Source organism: Temnothorax americanus, unplaced genomic scaffold (genome assembly GCF_048541705.1).
Source record: "Temnothorax americanus isolate GAGA-0224 unplaced genomic scaffold, ASM4854170v1 Scaffold223, whole genome shotgun sequence".
Classification (NCBI taxonomy): domain Eukaryota; kingdom Metazoa; phylum Arthropoda; class Insecta; order Hymenoptera; family Formicidae; genus Temnothorax; species Temnothorax americanus.
Genome location: NW_027509364.1, coordinates 67,811 through 85,062, shown reverse-complemented (window position 1 = coordinate 85,062; position 17,252 = coordinate 67,811). Strand labels below are relative to the sequence as shown.

Below are 17,252 nucleotides of genomic sequence, written 5' to 3'. Positions count from 1 at the left end.
GCTTCGAGTGACGGCTCACGCCTCGCGCATTCGCCCGCAAGAATATCGAATCTCTAGTGTAAAATAGCTGTAAATATAGTTTGTAACTATTGACTATTATAGACGTTGTTATAAAAGGATAAACTTCATTGACTTTTGAACTCTAAATCCCAAGCCCATTCGCGCACATTTTTTGGTATATTAGACTAATTTAGGGAATTATATACGTACTTGATTTGCATTTTCCCTTTCATCATCAATGTCAGTATCAGATAAATTGGTTGTTTCAGAATCACTTGTATCATCTACAACTTCGTCTAGCTGTAAAAAAATGTTCTCATTATTTATACTAATGTAGAATAAAAATTACAATTATAATAAAAATAAAATTTTACATTAGTTTCAAAATAGATTGTATCATCAACATTTTCTTCGATAACCTCATTATTGTTATCATTATCGGCATCTTGGAATACAGATTCTTCGTATACTCTTAAAGAACTAGGTTCATTGATTTCATTATTAGAAGACTCTTCAAGTGTATATAAATCGTGATCAAACGTTGATATCTGAAATTAAATGTATAAGTGTGTCATAAAGGCAATTATTTTCTTGGTGAAAACAGCAATGAAGTCAATGTATAAAAATTGCCTAAATGTATAAATGTTGAAACATTTTATAAAACAACTTACTTGTTGATTATTCTGTGAGTTATTTGTTTGCAATGCGTCCAAGTCAGAAAGATCAACTTTCTTTCTTCGCTTTACGGTAGATCGCGGAATGTCTCTCGTACTTCCAGGTTCTAAATATCTTTTATATGGTCCTCTTTTTGACATTTTTCATTAATTAATAATAATGACGACCATTAAATAAACAACACAAAGTGAACACTTATACAATTGTGTGTTTTCTTTTTTTTGTTGATTCCCTCGGGTGAGGGAAAATTAGTGCCTTCAGCTCCGCTCCGGAGCAATATAGCACAACGTTGCTTCACCTTCGTATATACAATTGTGTAATTCTCAAAGTATATAGGTTAGGTTAAGATTTACTTCTTCTTCTTCTTATTTTTATATTGGCTCCTGCCGCTTTTCAGCGGTCAATACAGTCAGATTTGCCACTGTTTGTTTAACTAACTGGTCCGCGCACGTTGAGCGAATAGTAAGATTTACGAATGTCGGTGAAAACGTACGGATCCTCCGTGGTATGGATCTTAATGGCTGCGCGCTGCGCATGGCTGCGTTCGTCTTGACGTTGTAATGCCCGTATCACACTAGCGATTGGCGATTGCGTCTGCATTTGCGTCTACGTCTTTTGACCAATCAGGGGGCTTATTACGGTTCTTGAAACGAGGTAAAAGTTACAAAAGTGAAAAAATTCACTAGGGTATCTATAATTTTATTGATCGAAATCTAGTAAATCTGTTCACTATTGTAATTTTCACCTTGTTTCAAGAACCGTAATCGACTCCCAGAACGAAAATCGCGAATCGCAATTGCCAGCAGCTACTTTCTGATTGGTCAAGAGACGTAAACGCAAACGTAGATGCAATCGCCAATCGCTGGTGTGATACGGGCATAAAGCGGGGAGCACACACTTCTACAGAACAGACTGTGATTGGTGCTGCTTTCGCGCGTTCCGTTCTGGTGCTGTGAATTTCCGCACGTGTAAATATCCGTAATTAGTTGTTGTTAACTTGTCGATTGTGTGTCTATTATGGCTGTGGTCTGATATTCACATTGCCAGTACTAAAAATCTGTAATGTATACATGATGTAAACTTATAGATTTTCAGTACTGATACATCGTACAGTGGTGTAGTGTATCGAATTATATCGGAACGCGTGCGTTACACTCCAGTGACCAGTGACTCATTAATTGTTTTAATTGCAGTAGTTTATTTATAAAGCTCGCAGTTATTTACCATATCCTATGCTAATTATATTATAACTCTGAGAGGTTATAATCAAGTAGACATGGCGATGTGGGCATACGTGTACGTTTTAAATACAAAAAAAAACAAGAATACGTTCCTGTAGAGGAGTTGCTTAATTTTTCGTTAGAATCGTACGATGAAAATAAAAATTTGCACGAAAAGAAAGTTCTTCTGGCAAAACAAAGCCAATGAATCGCCACTTCCAGTGTACGTTTTATTGATATCAAGTAAGTGCAGTAGCTTTTCCGTTACACTTTATTAATTTTGTGAACAACTATATGAGTGTGTAACATATTATTAAAAAAACCTCTTTAACCAGATAGCACAGTGACGTCAAACGACATATTAATCTAATAAGTTAGAGACGTCATTATGACGGAATTAATATGTCATTTGACGTCACTGTGCTATCTGGGTATTTGTACATAAAATTATTTTGTGATAATATCAAATGCAAATTTTGGAAAATTTTGTTTAGGTAGTTTACTGCTTCTTAAGACACAAGTATCCAAAAAGAGACCTGCTTTGCCAAAAATTCGTTATTCCGATCTTAATGCAAAATACGAACCACCTGAGAATGAAATGATTAAACACGTAAAAAGAAAGCCGAAAGTAAATTAAGTATAATAATTGTAAAATAAGGTAAAAATAGTTTTAGTATTATATTTATAAAATAAATTCTTTATTTTAGAAAGCAGATGATGTTATTAAAGCAAGGAAAGAGAAAGAAAGTGAAATTGTAAAAGCACATGTAGACGCTGAGAAACAAAAAGTAAAAAAAAAAGAAAGAGGTACGTATATGAATATGAAATTGGAAGTATATTAAAGTGTTTATGATGTGTTGTAATGTGTAATGGGGTTCTATTCCTCGCCTCTATCCGTGGTCTCCATATCTTTTAGATTGCTCCTGCCTCCTCTTCAATTGTTCTCTTCCATGTTGTTTGCAATTTACCCTTATACACCTGCTACGCCTACTATATACCCTGTGGATTCTATTCAAATGCCACTGTCAATATTTAAAGTAAAAATATTGTTAACTTAATAAGTAACAGATACGTAGTACTCATTGTCAGTATTAATAATTATATTTTGAAACATTTTTCAAATTTAACATATTTAACAATTTTATTGGTCAATATATATGTACAATTGCTTTTATAATGAAGAAAATTGTTATTGAAATTGAAATAATTTTGATAAAATTATTTGAAATAGTTTTGTTATTCTCTAAAACGTAAATATTTATTTGTATAAACAATAAAAAATATTTAATTTAAAAATTAATATTTTATTAATTATATTTTATGTTAAACAATGTTTTTTATTTTAGAATGTCAGCTATGGCAACAGTAGCAAATCTGACTCAGATCAATTATTATTGGTAAGAAATTTAAATATATTTTGCTATGCTACTGCTTTGCTATTTATTAATAAGTATTATTATTTTTGTCATTATTTTATTTGTTAATATTATTCTTACGTTACATTTTTTAGAAATCCACCACATACAATTATAAGTTGTTGGATATTATTTCTGCTATTGACGATACTGAAACAATAAAGAAAGTGAAGTGTTTATTCAGCGATTATCAAATTTGCTTAGCAGAACGTGATGAATTAAAAAAAAAATTAGATGACGCACAAGAAATGATAAAAATTTTGACGGATACATGTGACAATTTCGAAAAAACTAATGCTGAAAAGGGAAGTTCACAGAAATTGGATGAAATATTTGATCTCCTCAAAAAAGTAGCCGATCATATGTTTTCTGGTAAGTTATATGTAGTACGTGAAAACAGCCAGTGCCACATTAGTCCCCGTCTGCAATAGCTGTTTTAAGCCCTAAGCCTTAAATCACAGTTGAATTTGAGGAAAATCATTGACTGTGATTGGTCAATTTCTTAGGGCTTAGGGCTTAAAACACCTGTTGTAGACGGGCACTTACGTTAAGGATACTCTATATATTTCATGATCTTAACTCTTTATCAAGCGTCCATAAAAATTTTGCAAAATTCATAATTTTAAAAATTAATTTTTTTGCTATCCCTATCATTCTTTCTATAATTTGCCGCCCCTAAAAATTGCCGCCCCGGACTATAACCCCCTCAGCCCATGCCTTAATTGGCACTGAAAACAGCCTAGTCAAAGTGATGTCAATATTGTCAATATGACATCAAAACCATCATTTATCATTACTTTCTCTACCTGGAATACAAGCAAAATTAGGTATTATATTTATGTGTTAATTCATCGATAATAATCGAAAATAATATTTTAATTTATCGATGAATTATTATATATGTACATGTGATTTTGTAAACATTTTTCATACTAAATTACTGTCAATACACTTTGTACGAATACAAATAATGAAGAATTATTGTAATTAGATTTTGATACGGAAATTGCATCAGATGCAAATAAATCTTTACATAAAAATACCGACAAAAATGAAAGTAGTCCATCAATGCTCGACTCTAGACCTCTAAGGAAGAGATCTCGACTTGCATTTTACCTGTAGTCAAGGATGCAACTGTTATTGAAAATATTACATTAGTAAACAATAACAAGACCGATATCGAAGACGAAACTTGTTATCTGTCTGCAGAACAAACTGCAAATAATGAAGAATTATTGGAATTATCTTCCGATACGGAAATTGCATCAGATGCAAATAAATCTTTGCATAAAAATACCGACAAAAATGAAAGCAGTCCATCAATGCTCGACTCTAGACCTTTAAGGAAGAGATCTCGACTTGCATTTTATCCTGCAGTCAAGGATGCAACTGTTATTGAAAATAGTACATTAGTAAACAATAACAAGACCGATATCGAAGACAAAACTTTTTATCTGCCTGCAGAACAAACTGGAAATAAAAACGAAATGGATAATTTTAATTTGTATGACATAGAAAACAAGCCACCTAAAAAAGAGACGTTATTGGATAAGTTTAATATGTAAATATCACTTTATAATTGTGTTAATGTGTTTGTGTAAGTTGCTTTTAATATCTAATAAAAACATTATTTACAGATGGTCAAAAAGAAAGGACATTTCACAGCAGCGTAACATGCGATGTAAAGCTGAGAGAGCAAAATTAACCGGCTGGGATTGCTGGGAATGCGGAGAAGTAATGCAACATTAACAGTATAGTTATATGAGATATATAAATATATAAATAAATAAATAAATATAAATAAATAAATATAAATATTTTTCTTATAAAAAATTAATTCATGATATTTGATTTTCAGTATTATAACAATTTGTCGTTATCAAAAGAAGATTTGCAAAAACGAAAGAATCAATGCTCGCGACATCGACGCAAATATGAACGACCAAATACACCAGAAGGTATAATATTTTATTTTATTATCACTTTTTTATGTTATACTATATCTATAATAAATATAATCTTTTTAAAGGTTTTTGGAATCCGGTTTTTCCTGACACATTATCCACTTTGACAGAATAAAGGTGAAACATTATCATAATATGACGTGTACAATTCTTTGTTAAGGGAGAGTGGAGTAATTACGAATACCTAAGCAAAAAATCAAATAAAACAAAACCTGATTCAGAGACTTAGTGTGTACACAAGCAATATTGCTTGTTATGTACTGTAACCAATCATTCACAAACTTTTATTATCAACTCCTATTATTTCACATCCATATGTTGTCACTTTGACATTTTGACTAGGTTGTTTTCATTGATATACTTAGCAGACTCATTACAAGAAAAAGGGTTTATTTGTATTTTTTTCTTGCGAAAATTAGAACTAAAACTACAAAATATTTTTTTTATAATTACTATAATATATTTTATAATTTTCTTTAATAGATACAAGCCAAGATAAACGAGATACACCAAAGAGTAATGAAGATGAGCAAATTACCTGTGAAATACAAGATGTTCATATATCTGCAGATGTATATAATAACATAATGAGAGAAAAGGAACCTAGCCACTTTATTACTAATATGTCGTATGCAGTGTGGGGACCAGAGGTATTAGCCAGTCGTTGCGTTAGATCGCAATCCAATGTGGTAGAACCTGAGTTGACTCCAACTAAAAAATATGGCATTGTTAATGAGTTTGAAAAATGGATGCGGATCAAACGCAAAATGCCACAAATGTTAATTGACGAACAATTACATCGTTCTAAAGTTAACAAGTACTTTAATGGTGCAATAACTGCCGCCCGCAAGAAACTCAACTACAAAATGAAAAGAACATTGAGCCAAAAAGCAGTTGAGAATAAAATAAGAGCAGAAACAACGAAGGAAGGAGGAGAAGAAGACGAAGAAGAAGAAGACGAAGAAGGAGAAAGTGAAAAAGAAGAAGAAGAAGCAAGTGATGATATGAGCGATGAGACAATAATGAGCGATAAGACAATGGACTATAAAACATATATGAAGAACCAGCGGTCAATCAAAAAAATTAGAAAATAAGTGATATAAATGATAAGAATCAATAACACTAACATATATATGTAAAAATTTTGTTGCTTACCTACCTGATACTTATTAATATACTTATTATAATAATACTTACCTATTTGAATAAAAATTTAAAATTTGGATAATTAAAATTACTTTTTAAGAATAATAAAAAAAATTATATTTAATTTATATTTATTTCAAAATCTCCTATATTTATTTATATTTGTGTAACACTTTTTGTTTTAAATATCATGAATTTATATGAATTGTATAATATAACAGTTTTTTTAACATTTAATTAATTTTATACGTCATTTAAATTATTTACATATTTAAATTGTTTTGTAAAAGTTGTAAATAAAATTTAACAATATAGGTCTGTTTCTATTCCTGCACTGCTAAACTAGTGCACACTGGTGCAAAAGTTAAAGTGACAAGCATACTTTGTTTCACTCTAACTTACATTTCACTGCAACAGTGTACATTCTAATAGTGTACACTGTTGCAGTAAGTTAGAGTGAAACAAAGTATACTTGTCACTTTAACTTTTGCATCAGTATGTGCACTAGTTCAGCAGTGTAGGAATAGAAACAAACCTTATTGTGCATAGAAAGTTGTAGATTTCAGCATAGTTCGATGTAAAAATGTTGAACACATGTCGCATACTTACATCTAAAAAGTTGTAGTTTTGTCATAAAAATTTCTACGTAAATTTATGAAACACTACAAACATGGCCCAAATCGCGCACTTTTGACGTAAAAATTACGTAAAAATAGTTTTAAAAGTTGTAATTAGATTAGAAGAAATTGTAGTTTTCACGTAATTTTCGCGTAATTTTTGCGTAAAAAATTGGATAATTATTTCCACCAGGGTTACAACGTTTTTCCGGACGAGAGCGTGCACCGGAAGGCGGCGTCGTCGCTTTACATCTCGATATTAATTACTGCGGGCAACCTCACCGAAGTGATGTCTCCTCGTAGGGCTCCTCGCCGTCACCTCGTACGGAGGATCGTCGAAGCGTAACAGATTTTCCCGACTCGGGGTGGCTATCGCGTATCTTAAGAAGAACGTTCGGACTCGCCGACGGGCGACCAGAGAGTGTCTCGCCAGATTCGCTTGATAGCGGAATCGATGCGGCACCCTCTACCATAGGGGCGTCCCAACCAATCAAGAGCGAGCTTGCAAGCTCGCGCGATATTCTAACGCAGGATCGTCGTAAGGTGGATCCTTCGGCGGCGCGCAACGGTCCCTCGGCGGCGTAGCGACTCCTTCAATTTGTCCCTGGACAGCGGATTGTACTTGGTTCTAGCCGGTGTGCCTCCGGTTTGATCTTGGTGATCAGTCACCCCGCGGGCCGGTACTTCGTGAAGGCAGATTGCTGAGGCTGGATTTTCCCCAGGCGCCTGGGGCCCCGCTATCGGCGGCCTTGTCCATCGCTGCCTCATTCGCCGCACGCCTGCCGCGTTGCTCTCGCCGCCCGCGATCCATTCCATGTAGCTTCCGCTCTCGCCACCCCTCCTCGGCCCTTGGTCCTCCCGGACCCCTCTCGTTATCGGTACTCCCTCGAAGATTTGCCGTGGTGTGTGGGTGAGGCGCCGCGCGCATTACAATTTATACATGAAAATAAAAGCATAATCAAAACGCGGAAATGATATCAATTTTTGGCCTCTGGAGATCTCGTCGTCGCCTCTCTGGTTCGTCCCTGGGCACAAATTTCCGCGCCTTGTGACGGCGGCGGGGCGCTGCCATGAAGCGGCGGGCCGCAACGTTACAGTATGTATGTATGTATGTTCTTTATACACTCTTAAACTATTCGACCAAATTTTTACTAACAGTACATAAAATAGGGGTAAATTTTTCTGGGGAGTGTTATAGAGTGTATAGTTTTTCGTTACCGATCTTTTTGGGAACCGGTATCCGAAATTTCTCCAATTTTTCGGAAAATAATTGACCGAATGTTAAAGAATTGTATATGAATCAGGGGTAGAATTTCCCGGTGGGTGTCGTAAAGTGTATAATTTTTCGTTATCAATCTTTTGGGAAACCGGTATCAAAAATTTTTTAAATTTTTAAGGAAATAATTGACCGAATCTTAAAAAATTGTATATAAAACAAGGGTAGAATTTCCCAGGAAGTGCTACAAACTGTATAGTTTTTTGTTGCCGATTTTTTTTAAAACCGCTATCCGAAATTTTTCCAATTTTTCCGGAAATAATTGACCGAATCTTAAAGAATTGTATATAAAACAGGAGTAGAATTTTTCGGGGAGTGCCATAAAGTGTATAATTTTTCGTTATCGATCTTTTTAGAAACCGGTATCAGAAATTTTTCCAATTTTTCTGGAAATAATTGACCGAGTAGAAAAAGATTGGTTACGACATGTTTAATCCATGAACACTCCTTATGTTTGTTCACAATAAAGATATTGAAACATAAATGAAGTTGTTTTAAGAAATCGACTCCCGGGCGAAGCCCGGGTAACCAGCTAGTATTTTATACAAAAAGATAAGATTAATATGTCTTATTTTTTTAGATAATACAGTTTTAACTTTAGAATTTGATGAGAAATTCAACGAACGTATATTTCAAAATGAAGATTCTGGAGCCCAATTCTGTTCACGCCTACCGACAACCGTCGATTCGATAAGTTATCGACGTCTGTTGCTTGCACGAACGACACGGACGGATTGAATCTATTCTGTACTATGGTCAAAACGACACTCAACGACATCGTTGCAAACGACAGTCGTCAGTACGACTTTATCGAAAAGTACAGTCTACATAAAAGTGAGTTCTCAGCCAATAGCATTGCGAATTGTAAAATAGTCCTAAGATTTTCAAAAGAAAAACATTCTTGAGTCGGTTGGAGTCGGTGAAATCGTACCGTGACACGTGCCACGTTACGTTAAGTGTTAATCATATATTTAGACTCGTAAATTTACAGATTTACAGGAGTTACTGTAAAATTGACATTAATTTAGACTTAGGTCAACGCACAAAGAAAGACATAATGTAACAAAAGCGTGTGACACGCTGTTACATTACGTGTTTCTATGACGTTAACCTAAATCCAAGTTACAAGTGTAAAAGCGAGTCTAAATATATAATCAACATTTAACGTAACGTGACGTGTAACGGATTTTGTGCAAAATGACTTTACCAGCAAGGTATGTGTAAATATTTATATATTGTTGGTAATAAATATCTGTAAGTAATGGACTGATTAAGAACTCAGCGCGGTAAATAGTGCGCACGTTATTCTTGTTTAGTTTAATACCTTTATAAATTGAACATGTCGGCTTGCTTGAGCTATTTTCTACAGTAATGTGTTTTACAATGTATTTTTTAAATTGTAAGTTCCTCGGTAACCCTAACGATGTGCGGGACTCTCACTTCGTAACGCACACCCCGTTACGGTCACCGACGGACATACAATTTAAGAAATACATTATAAAACACATTGCTGAAAATGATTCAAACAAGGACCAAAACATTCAATTAATAATGGTATTAAATTAAACAAGAACAACGTGTGCACCGCTTACCGCGCTGAGTTCTAAATCAGTCCATTAACAAATACTCTAAAATGTAAGTATTAATTTATAAAGAAGAATAAATATATACTGTGCAAGTTACTGAGTTATATATATTTTATTATAATAACAGTTGTTAGATATATAATTTTGTTTATTACATTTTAGCACGAAAAAACCCGTGCCTTACGGACATCAAGTACACAATACGAAGAATTGATAAGTTACATGGAATCACATTCCGAGTTTGCAGCTGGCAAGTTTCTAACAAAAGAAGGAAAGGTACATCACATAAAAAAGTGGGAAGAGTTAACGATAAAATTGAACAGATTGTCTAGTGGCACTCAAAAGAAGAAAAGGTACATCACATAAAAAAGTGGGAAGAGTTAACGATAAAATTGAACAAATTGTCTAGTGGCACTCAAAAATCAACCAAACAATGGCAAACGGTAAGATATTTAGATAATTAATTAACTATAGACTCTCGCTATTAAAACTAAAAATAAAAAATGAAAATTGAGCTATGAGAGTCAAACTCGGTTATCCGTACGTGAGCTTAAGTCATGTACTTGTTATTTACAATTATTATAAAAACTATTATTCGTATCGAATTATAGTTTTTATCATAAAAATAACTAGTACTTGACTTAAGCTCACGTATGGATAACCGCGTTTGATTCTCATGTATCTCAATTTTTATTTTTTATTTTTAGTGGTAAATATTTTACTTTTTTAGTGAAAACTATATATTTTAATTTTCCAGTTAATTAAAATTTTTTACTTGTCGATGTGGAAGTATTATAATGCATATGTTTTATTATTATTCAGTTACATTACTGAGTGAGAAATCACAGCATTGAATTAATGTTACTGTTTATTGCATTATTATGTATATTAATTATAGCAATTTTGCTACATCATGCTTATGTACAATGTATATTAATGTCCCATTTACTCTGTAGAATATTAATATTTTTGTTGTGTTAGAATTTTGGAAAATCTGGTATTGAAATATAGATTCTTAGAGAACATTTAACTATATAAGTCTATTGTTTTAGAACTGTATTATTTTTATTAATCAATATAATGTATAATATTAATTACTTTTCTACAGGTTTGGAGAGATATGAAAAGTACTGCATCAAAGAAAGCATCCAAGCTTCGAAATGAAAGGCAGAGAACAGGGAACTTTCCTTTAATTGCACAACCCTTGAGTACGATGGACCAGCGTGTCATTGCCTGTATGGGTTTGGAATATGTCCAAGGATCTGTCAACTGTCCTGACAGTACTCCAGAAGAAGAAGTATATTATTTTGTATAACAATTGTAAGATACACTCAAGATACTTACATTTATTTACACACACACACACGCACGCACGCAAGCGCACGCAAAGTTGATAAACAAACACAATACAGAGATCTAGCTGTTATGAACAAATTTAATGAGGATAACAAGAATTAGCAATAAGAGCCAGTATTATATTGTAATACATAAAAAATTAAAAACCCTGAAAAATTAGAATGGTATAATCGCGTACTTATTTTTAACCCTTCCTTTAGGTCATTTTCAGCGTATAATATTAACAAATTACAACAAGATAATACTGTTCGAAGTTTTACGCAAACAGTTGAAAAGGCTTACAAATAGTCAAAGAGCTAATCTGCTATTTTTGAATATTTTCAAGTCTTTTTAAACGTTTGTGTGCGTAAAACTGTGACCAATGTGATGTTATGATTTGTTAATATCATGCGCTGAAAATGAACCTAAAGAAAGGGTCGAAACGTATGCGATTATACCGTTCTAATTACTCAGGGATTGTAATTATTTTTGTATTATAATAAAATATTTATGCGCCCTATTTACTGCACCTGGCTTTTATTACCAATTCTTATCCTTATTTGTGTTGTTAGTTGCTTTAAGACGGAATTGTGCAGACATTTGTACATAATTTTACAGGAACATCAACAAAGATTGGAAAGAGGGGAAACAGATGTGTTAGATTACACACCTACAACCACGTCTATTGAAGATATATTTGTTGGTAGGTATTATACGAGTATTAATAGTAAGAAAATTTATAAGATTGATAATAAAAATATACATATTGCAATATGTTAAATCTGAAATATAGTTTAAAACTTAATAAAATTGTCATATATGTTTAGATAGCTATGTTTAGATACCTCCTACTTTTGAAGAAAATGAAACTGAAAGTATGGAAAGAGAAGATGCTGTTGGAGACGAACTGGACTACAATGACGTGGTTAATATATGCCGACAAAGAAATGTTGAAGACATTTCTGCTACTGAAAGAAATTCGCAAACTATACCTGCATCTCATCGACGAAGAGCCGAAGAAAATCAGCGTAATCGTAAGTTAATATACATAATATATATACGTGTATTAATCAATTTTGTTGAATACTTTACATAATTATTTAACAAAATTGTCTATTTTTATATAAATAAATATTTGAAATATTAACTAAAAATATTACATACTGATGAATAGTTTGCTAATGTTAATTTACATGTTTATTAGTATTATTTGTATTTTTGTTAAATCACTAACGTACTTCTAACAATGTTATCGTGATTTGTTATCTTGCAGGAAGACAACAAAGTGGAGTGCAACAACAAGAAGCTCGTGAATACGTTAACGACGAACCGTGCTCTAATAATGTCATTAATCCACGCAGACAAAGAAATGTTGAAGACATTTCTGCTGCTGAAGAAAATATTGCACCCAATTCGCAAACTACATCTGCACCTAGTCGGCGAAGAGCCGAAGAAATTCAGCGTAATCGTGAGTAAATATACATATCATAATATATGTATCAATCAATTTTGATAAACAGTTGTATATAATTATTTGAAAAAATTTTCTCCATTTTTTTAATAAATAAATATTTAAAATTTTAACTAAAAATATTACTGAGATAAATAGTTTGCTAAAGCCCGTATCAGACTACGGATTGGGATTGAGATTGGATTTAAATTTGACCAATCCGAGCAAAGTTCCTAAGAACTTGAGATCAATTTTCTGATTGATTAAATTATTTAATCTAATATCAATCCCAATCCGTAGTCTGATACGAGCTTAATGCTAATTTACATGTTTTTGTTAAATACACTAACGTATTTCTAACAATGGTATCGTGATTTGTTATCTTGTAGGAAGACATAGACAACGAATCGGAGTGCAATTACAAGAAGCTCGTGAAAACTTTGGTGATATAGCAGAAAAGCATGCTGAGGCCTTAAAAGTAAATATTTACATTTGCTATTATTTTTATTGCATTTTTGTTTCTTTCGTTAACTCTTTTAAACAAAAATGATTTATTTATTGCCAAAAAATTTGTGTAACATTTTTGTATAACAATAATTACCTTATTTTTTATTACAGTTATTCGCAGAAGCTTCCATGAAAATGGCAGAAAATGATTCACAACGCGTACAATTGGAAAACCAGCGTCTTGAGATAAAAGAAAAAAGGATCGTAGTAGAGGGACAGATTCATAAGCTTCTCAGTATTTTACTAGATAAAATAGAATGATGTTGAGAATTTATTTCTTATAGTCTGTAAGAGAGTTATAGAGTCTACAGTTTATTCTTATAATTGATTTCTTATAGTTTATTTCTTAAAGTTTATTTCTTATATTTTATTTCTCATCGTAATATTACGTTGTTTTTGTTTTGGAAAACTTGATAAAGTTATAGCGGTCCGTTCGTACAAAAAGGAAAAAATGAGATGAAAATTCAATTTGTGTTCATGTATTTATTATAAGCTACATTACTGAATAAAACACTTTTACGAAAAAAACAAAACTTGATAAATCATTAAGTAATATTAAATAATTTGTGAACAACAAAATATCTCGGAAATAAAACGTTATATTACAGAACTTCTTCAAGTGTCAATATATTTTTGCAAAATATACAAGATACATAAGTAAAAGTATTAATTACACGTTTTAGTATCTCTGTTAAAAAGAAAGAAAAATACATGAAAGGAAGTAATCCTATAGTTAAAAAGTCAAGAAAGTTATATATTGTAATGTTTTTCCACGTTCCATATAGGAAACGTTTTGCACAAAATCCTTATATCAAACAATATATTTTAATCATGTAAGTAGAAATTTGATTTTGTTAATATGTACTTTAAATAAAATTAAATTTAAATTTTACATTTCTTTGTTATACAAATCTCTTAGTAATTGTGATTGTCTAACTTTTTCTTATTTTGTGTATAATTCAAGAATATAATTATTTCTTCATCGCGATATTTATTCTCTACCCTGCAATATAAATTTAATCTCGTGTATTCTTTACTCTGTATTCAGAAACTGTGTAGATTTTTACATACATTATTATCAATTGTATTTTAAAGCGATATACATATTATAACCATTACGATTATAAACGATTATAGTATAACGTATTATAGTATATTATCTTCTATTGTGCAAGGGGCTTTACTATTGTTTTTGAAATTACACTGTCACGACCTTTTTGCACTCCCGGACCGCTCCGGGACGTGTGCCGGATCAAAAAGACTGAGGAGAGCGGGATGGTTGGCCTCTCCAGTGATTTCCCCGCACCTCCGATACTCCACAAAATATTCCGAATGTTGGGCGCCAGACGCGTACATTCGCGTCCATGAAATCGCGAAAACCTAAACGAGACGCAAAACGAAGTGTGGAGGTGCGTGGAATCGGCTAGCTTGACCTAATCACGGGCGGGGTTAACGAAGGGCGGCGCGATATTCGGCGGGGTGACACGTTAATTTCATACTCAGTTAGATAACAAAAAAAATAACATTTATTGAGTACTGGTTGTCGAGGAAATAACATTTATTGAGTACTGGTTGTCAAGAAAATAACAACGCTTATCCATCCGGCGTCGATCAAACACAAGATAAATTCAATAAATAAATCAAGAATAGCCGATGGCGGGGTGTCGGTATTCCTCTAACAGAAATAATATTAATGCGGACGCAAGACACCCACGGAGTATTCATTGAGTCTCTAATAAACACGCTGAAGACGCTATTCTCTAACAATTAATAATTCGAGTCGAAAGTTATAATACGCAAGAATACTACACTTAATATCACTAAGAAGAGTGAGGTTTAACGTAAAAAGGTCGCGAAATAATGGTACGTCACGCTGGGATTGCGTGAAAACCACGTCCGGAACCGTACGAAAACTCTGTCGCCATGATATCTTAACCGAACGCGAGTGATTCTGCTCGAGCGCAACGGAGAGGCGCCGAGTCATTTAACCAGGCAAAGAATACGATAACTAACGCAACTACTGGATTAATGCGGTCCTCTAATGATGCGGAATGCCGGTCAACGCGAAATACTAGAATCGCGGTATCGCTAATAACCACGGAACGCCATGAAAAACTACGCAAGTAACATCTAAACGCACGAAACGTGTGAACACCGGTAATTTCTTAACGCGAGTACAAGTCTAACATAAGTAATCAATCGGCGGGAACGACATTCGGCCGCAATTAACAATGCCATCGACATCCCAACGCAAAATTCGAGGTTATCGTGAGCAGGGACGCCATAGGACGTAACGCAAGTTTCTCAACGCGAGAGCAAACCTTACGCGATCAACCCGTAATAACGAGATTCGAACACAAATCGACACGCTAACCCCGACGTTCGAACACAAGAATTTCCCAACGCGAAGAAACGGTAACGCACTTTACGAAGTACCGGCCCGTATGCGGCCGTACCCCAAGGTCGCGAGGACAACGCAATATACTCGCGATATCGAACATATTAACGCCTATCGCGATCTCCAGGGATTCGCCATAACGCTTGAACCACGGTTCCGCGGCCACGATACCATCCCGAGGCCCTTCGCTCTCGTTATCGATCGCGAAATTACACTCGATCTTAACATGCGTTATCCCGAGCGAGAACGTGCACCGGAGGGCGGTATCGTGGCTTTACATCTCGCGATTTACGGGCAACCTCACCGGTGATACGCCTCCTCCTGGGCTCCTCGCCATCACCTTCCACCAACGATCCTCGATCCGCCAGATAAAGATCGAAATGCCCGACTCGGGGTGGCTATCGCGTATCTTAGCAAAACGTATTATCTCGCCGACGGATGACCCGAGAGTGAAACGCTAAATCCGCTCGATTGCGGAATCGATACGGTACCCCTTCCTGAGGGGCGCGCGAGCCAATCGGGCGCGAGCTTGCAAGCCCGCGGTGTCCCGGCGCAGTGCTGTCGATACGAGGTTTTTCGGGGGCGGGCAACGGTCCCTCGGCGGCGTACGACTCCTCAAATTTTTGGTCCTTAGCGGCGGACGGAACTTCGCTCGTGCCCGTGTGCCTCCGGTTTGACACTGGGGCGGTGGCCAGCCACCCCGTGGGTCGGTGTTTTATGGAGATCATTTGCTGGAGCCGGGTGTTTACCCAAGCGCTTGGGGCCCCGCTATCGGCGGCCTCGTCCGTCGCTGCCGCACGTGCCGCCCTTCTGCCGCGTTGCTCTCGCCAGGCCGCAATCTCTGCTGCTTCCGTGTTAGCCACCCCTCCTTGGTTATCGATCGTCCTTGATTTTTTTTTTCGCCAAGTACTCTTTCGAAGGTTTGCCGTGGTGTGGGTGAGGTGCCGCGCGTATTACATTGCATAAAAACAAAAGAAGGTAATCAGAATGCGGAAACGCGATTAAATACGACCCTTGGAGATCTCGTCGTTGCCTCCCTGGTCCGTCCCTGGGCGCGAAATTCCGCGCCTTGTGACGGCGGCAGGGCGCCGCTACGCTGCGGCGAGCCGCAACGTCACAACACATATAAAATAATGTCATGGGTAAAACTAGAAGGCACAATTTAAACAGTGGCTAAAAAATTTAATCTTTATAACTACTTGGCCATATAATAATTTAATATATACACCTTATGCCATAATATTGAGTTATTATTTCTTAATATATTACAGGAGTTATATTATCTTAAAAACATGTAAAATTGGCAAAAAATATATTGTTATCATCTGGAGTCGACGTATAAAATAAGTAATCGAGTTTGCATTTCTGTGTTACAATAATATAAAACTCTACATCTCGTATTATCGTAACATTAAAAATATTTACATTTGTAACGATGCACCCCCAAACATGCATCGTTCCGGCGCAAACACCTCGCCGAAGCCATCCCGCCGACCACCCGCGGGGTGAAGACCGGGCACAGTGTGCCCATATTTTTAATAAACACGTAATAGTAGGAAGTCCGCGAACGGACTTAACGCGGCAACCGCCTCACCGCGCCGAGCGGTGCCGAAGGCGGCCGAACGCCGCCGAACGCGATCGCAGCGTCGGGACGCCGTAACCA

At 35.1% G+C, this 17,252-nt stretch overlaps 3 protein-coding genes across 4 annotated transcripts; 2 read left to right on the top strand and 1 right to left on the bottom strand.

Moving 5' to 3' along the window:
- Nucleotides 1-210: 210 nt before the first annotated feature.
- On the bottom strand, nt 211-1,272 carry LOC143898225 (uncharacterized; the record flags this gene model as incomplete). Its single annotated transcript, XM_077407538.1, has 3 exons — nt 672-1,272; nt 375-548; nt 211-300 (listed from the first exon to the last, which is right to left on the bottom strand). Coding segments are annotated over exons 1-3 (408 nt in total), but the record flags the coding sequence as incomplete, so codon positions are not given.
- Nucleotides 1,273-2,156: 884 nt separating this feature from the next.
- Nucleotides 2,157-6,446, top strand: LOC143898219 (uncharacterized). 2 transcript variants are annotated; one of them, XM_077407531.1, is made up of 4 exons: nt 2,157-2,702; nt 3,242-3,292; nt 3,406-3,682; nt 5,758-6,446. In XM_077407531.1, exons 3-4 carry the CDS (start codon nt 3,559-3,561, stop codon nt 6,366-6,368), a joined length of 735 nt encoding a protein of 244 aa, XP_077263657.1. In that variant the 5' UTR covers nt 2,157-2,702; nt 3,242-3,292; nt 3,406-3,558; the 3' UTR covers nt 6,369-6,446. The 2 variants fall into 2 exon arrangements, 1 of the variants encoding a protein (XP_077263657.1); XR_013257142.1 differs by lacking the exons at nt 2,157-2,702; nt 3,242-3,292; nt 5,758-6,446 and adding exons at nt 4,302-4,871; nt 4,948-5,038 and having other exon boundaries at nt 3,555-3,682.
- Nucleotides 6,447-10,121: 3,675 nt separating this feature from the next.
- LOC143898224 (uncharacterized) lies at nt 10,122-13,714 on the top strand. The gene is made up of 8 exons (XM_077407537.1): nt 10,122-10,175; nt 10,232-10,342; nt 11,008-11,196; nt 11,853-11,961; nt 12,077-12,268; nt 12,508-12,702; nt 13,074-13,162; nt 13,303-13,714. The coding sequence occupies exons 1-8, from the start codon at nt 10,122-10,124 to the stop codon at nt 13,450-13,452; spliced, it is 1,089 nt and encodes a 362-aa protein (XP_077263663.1). The 3' UTR covers nt 13,453-13,714.
- The last annotated feature ends 3,538 nt before the right edge of the window (nt 13,715-17,252 follow it).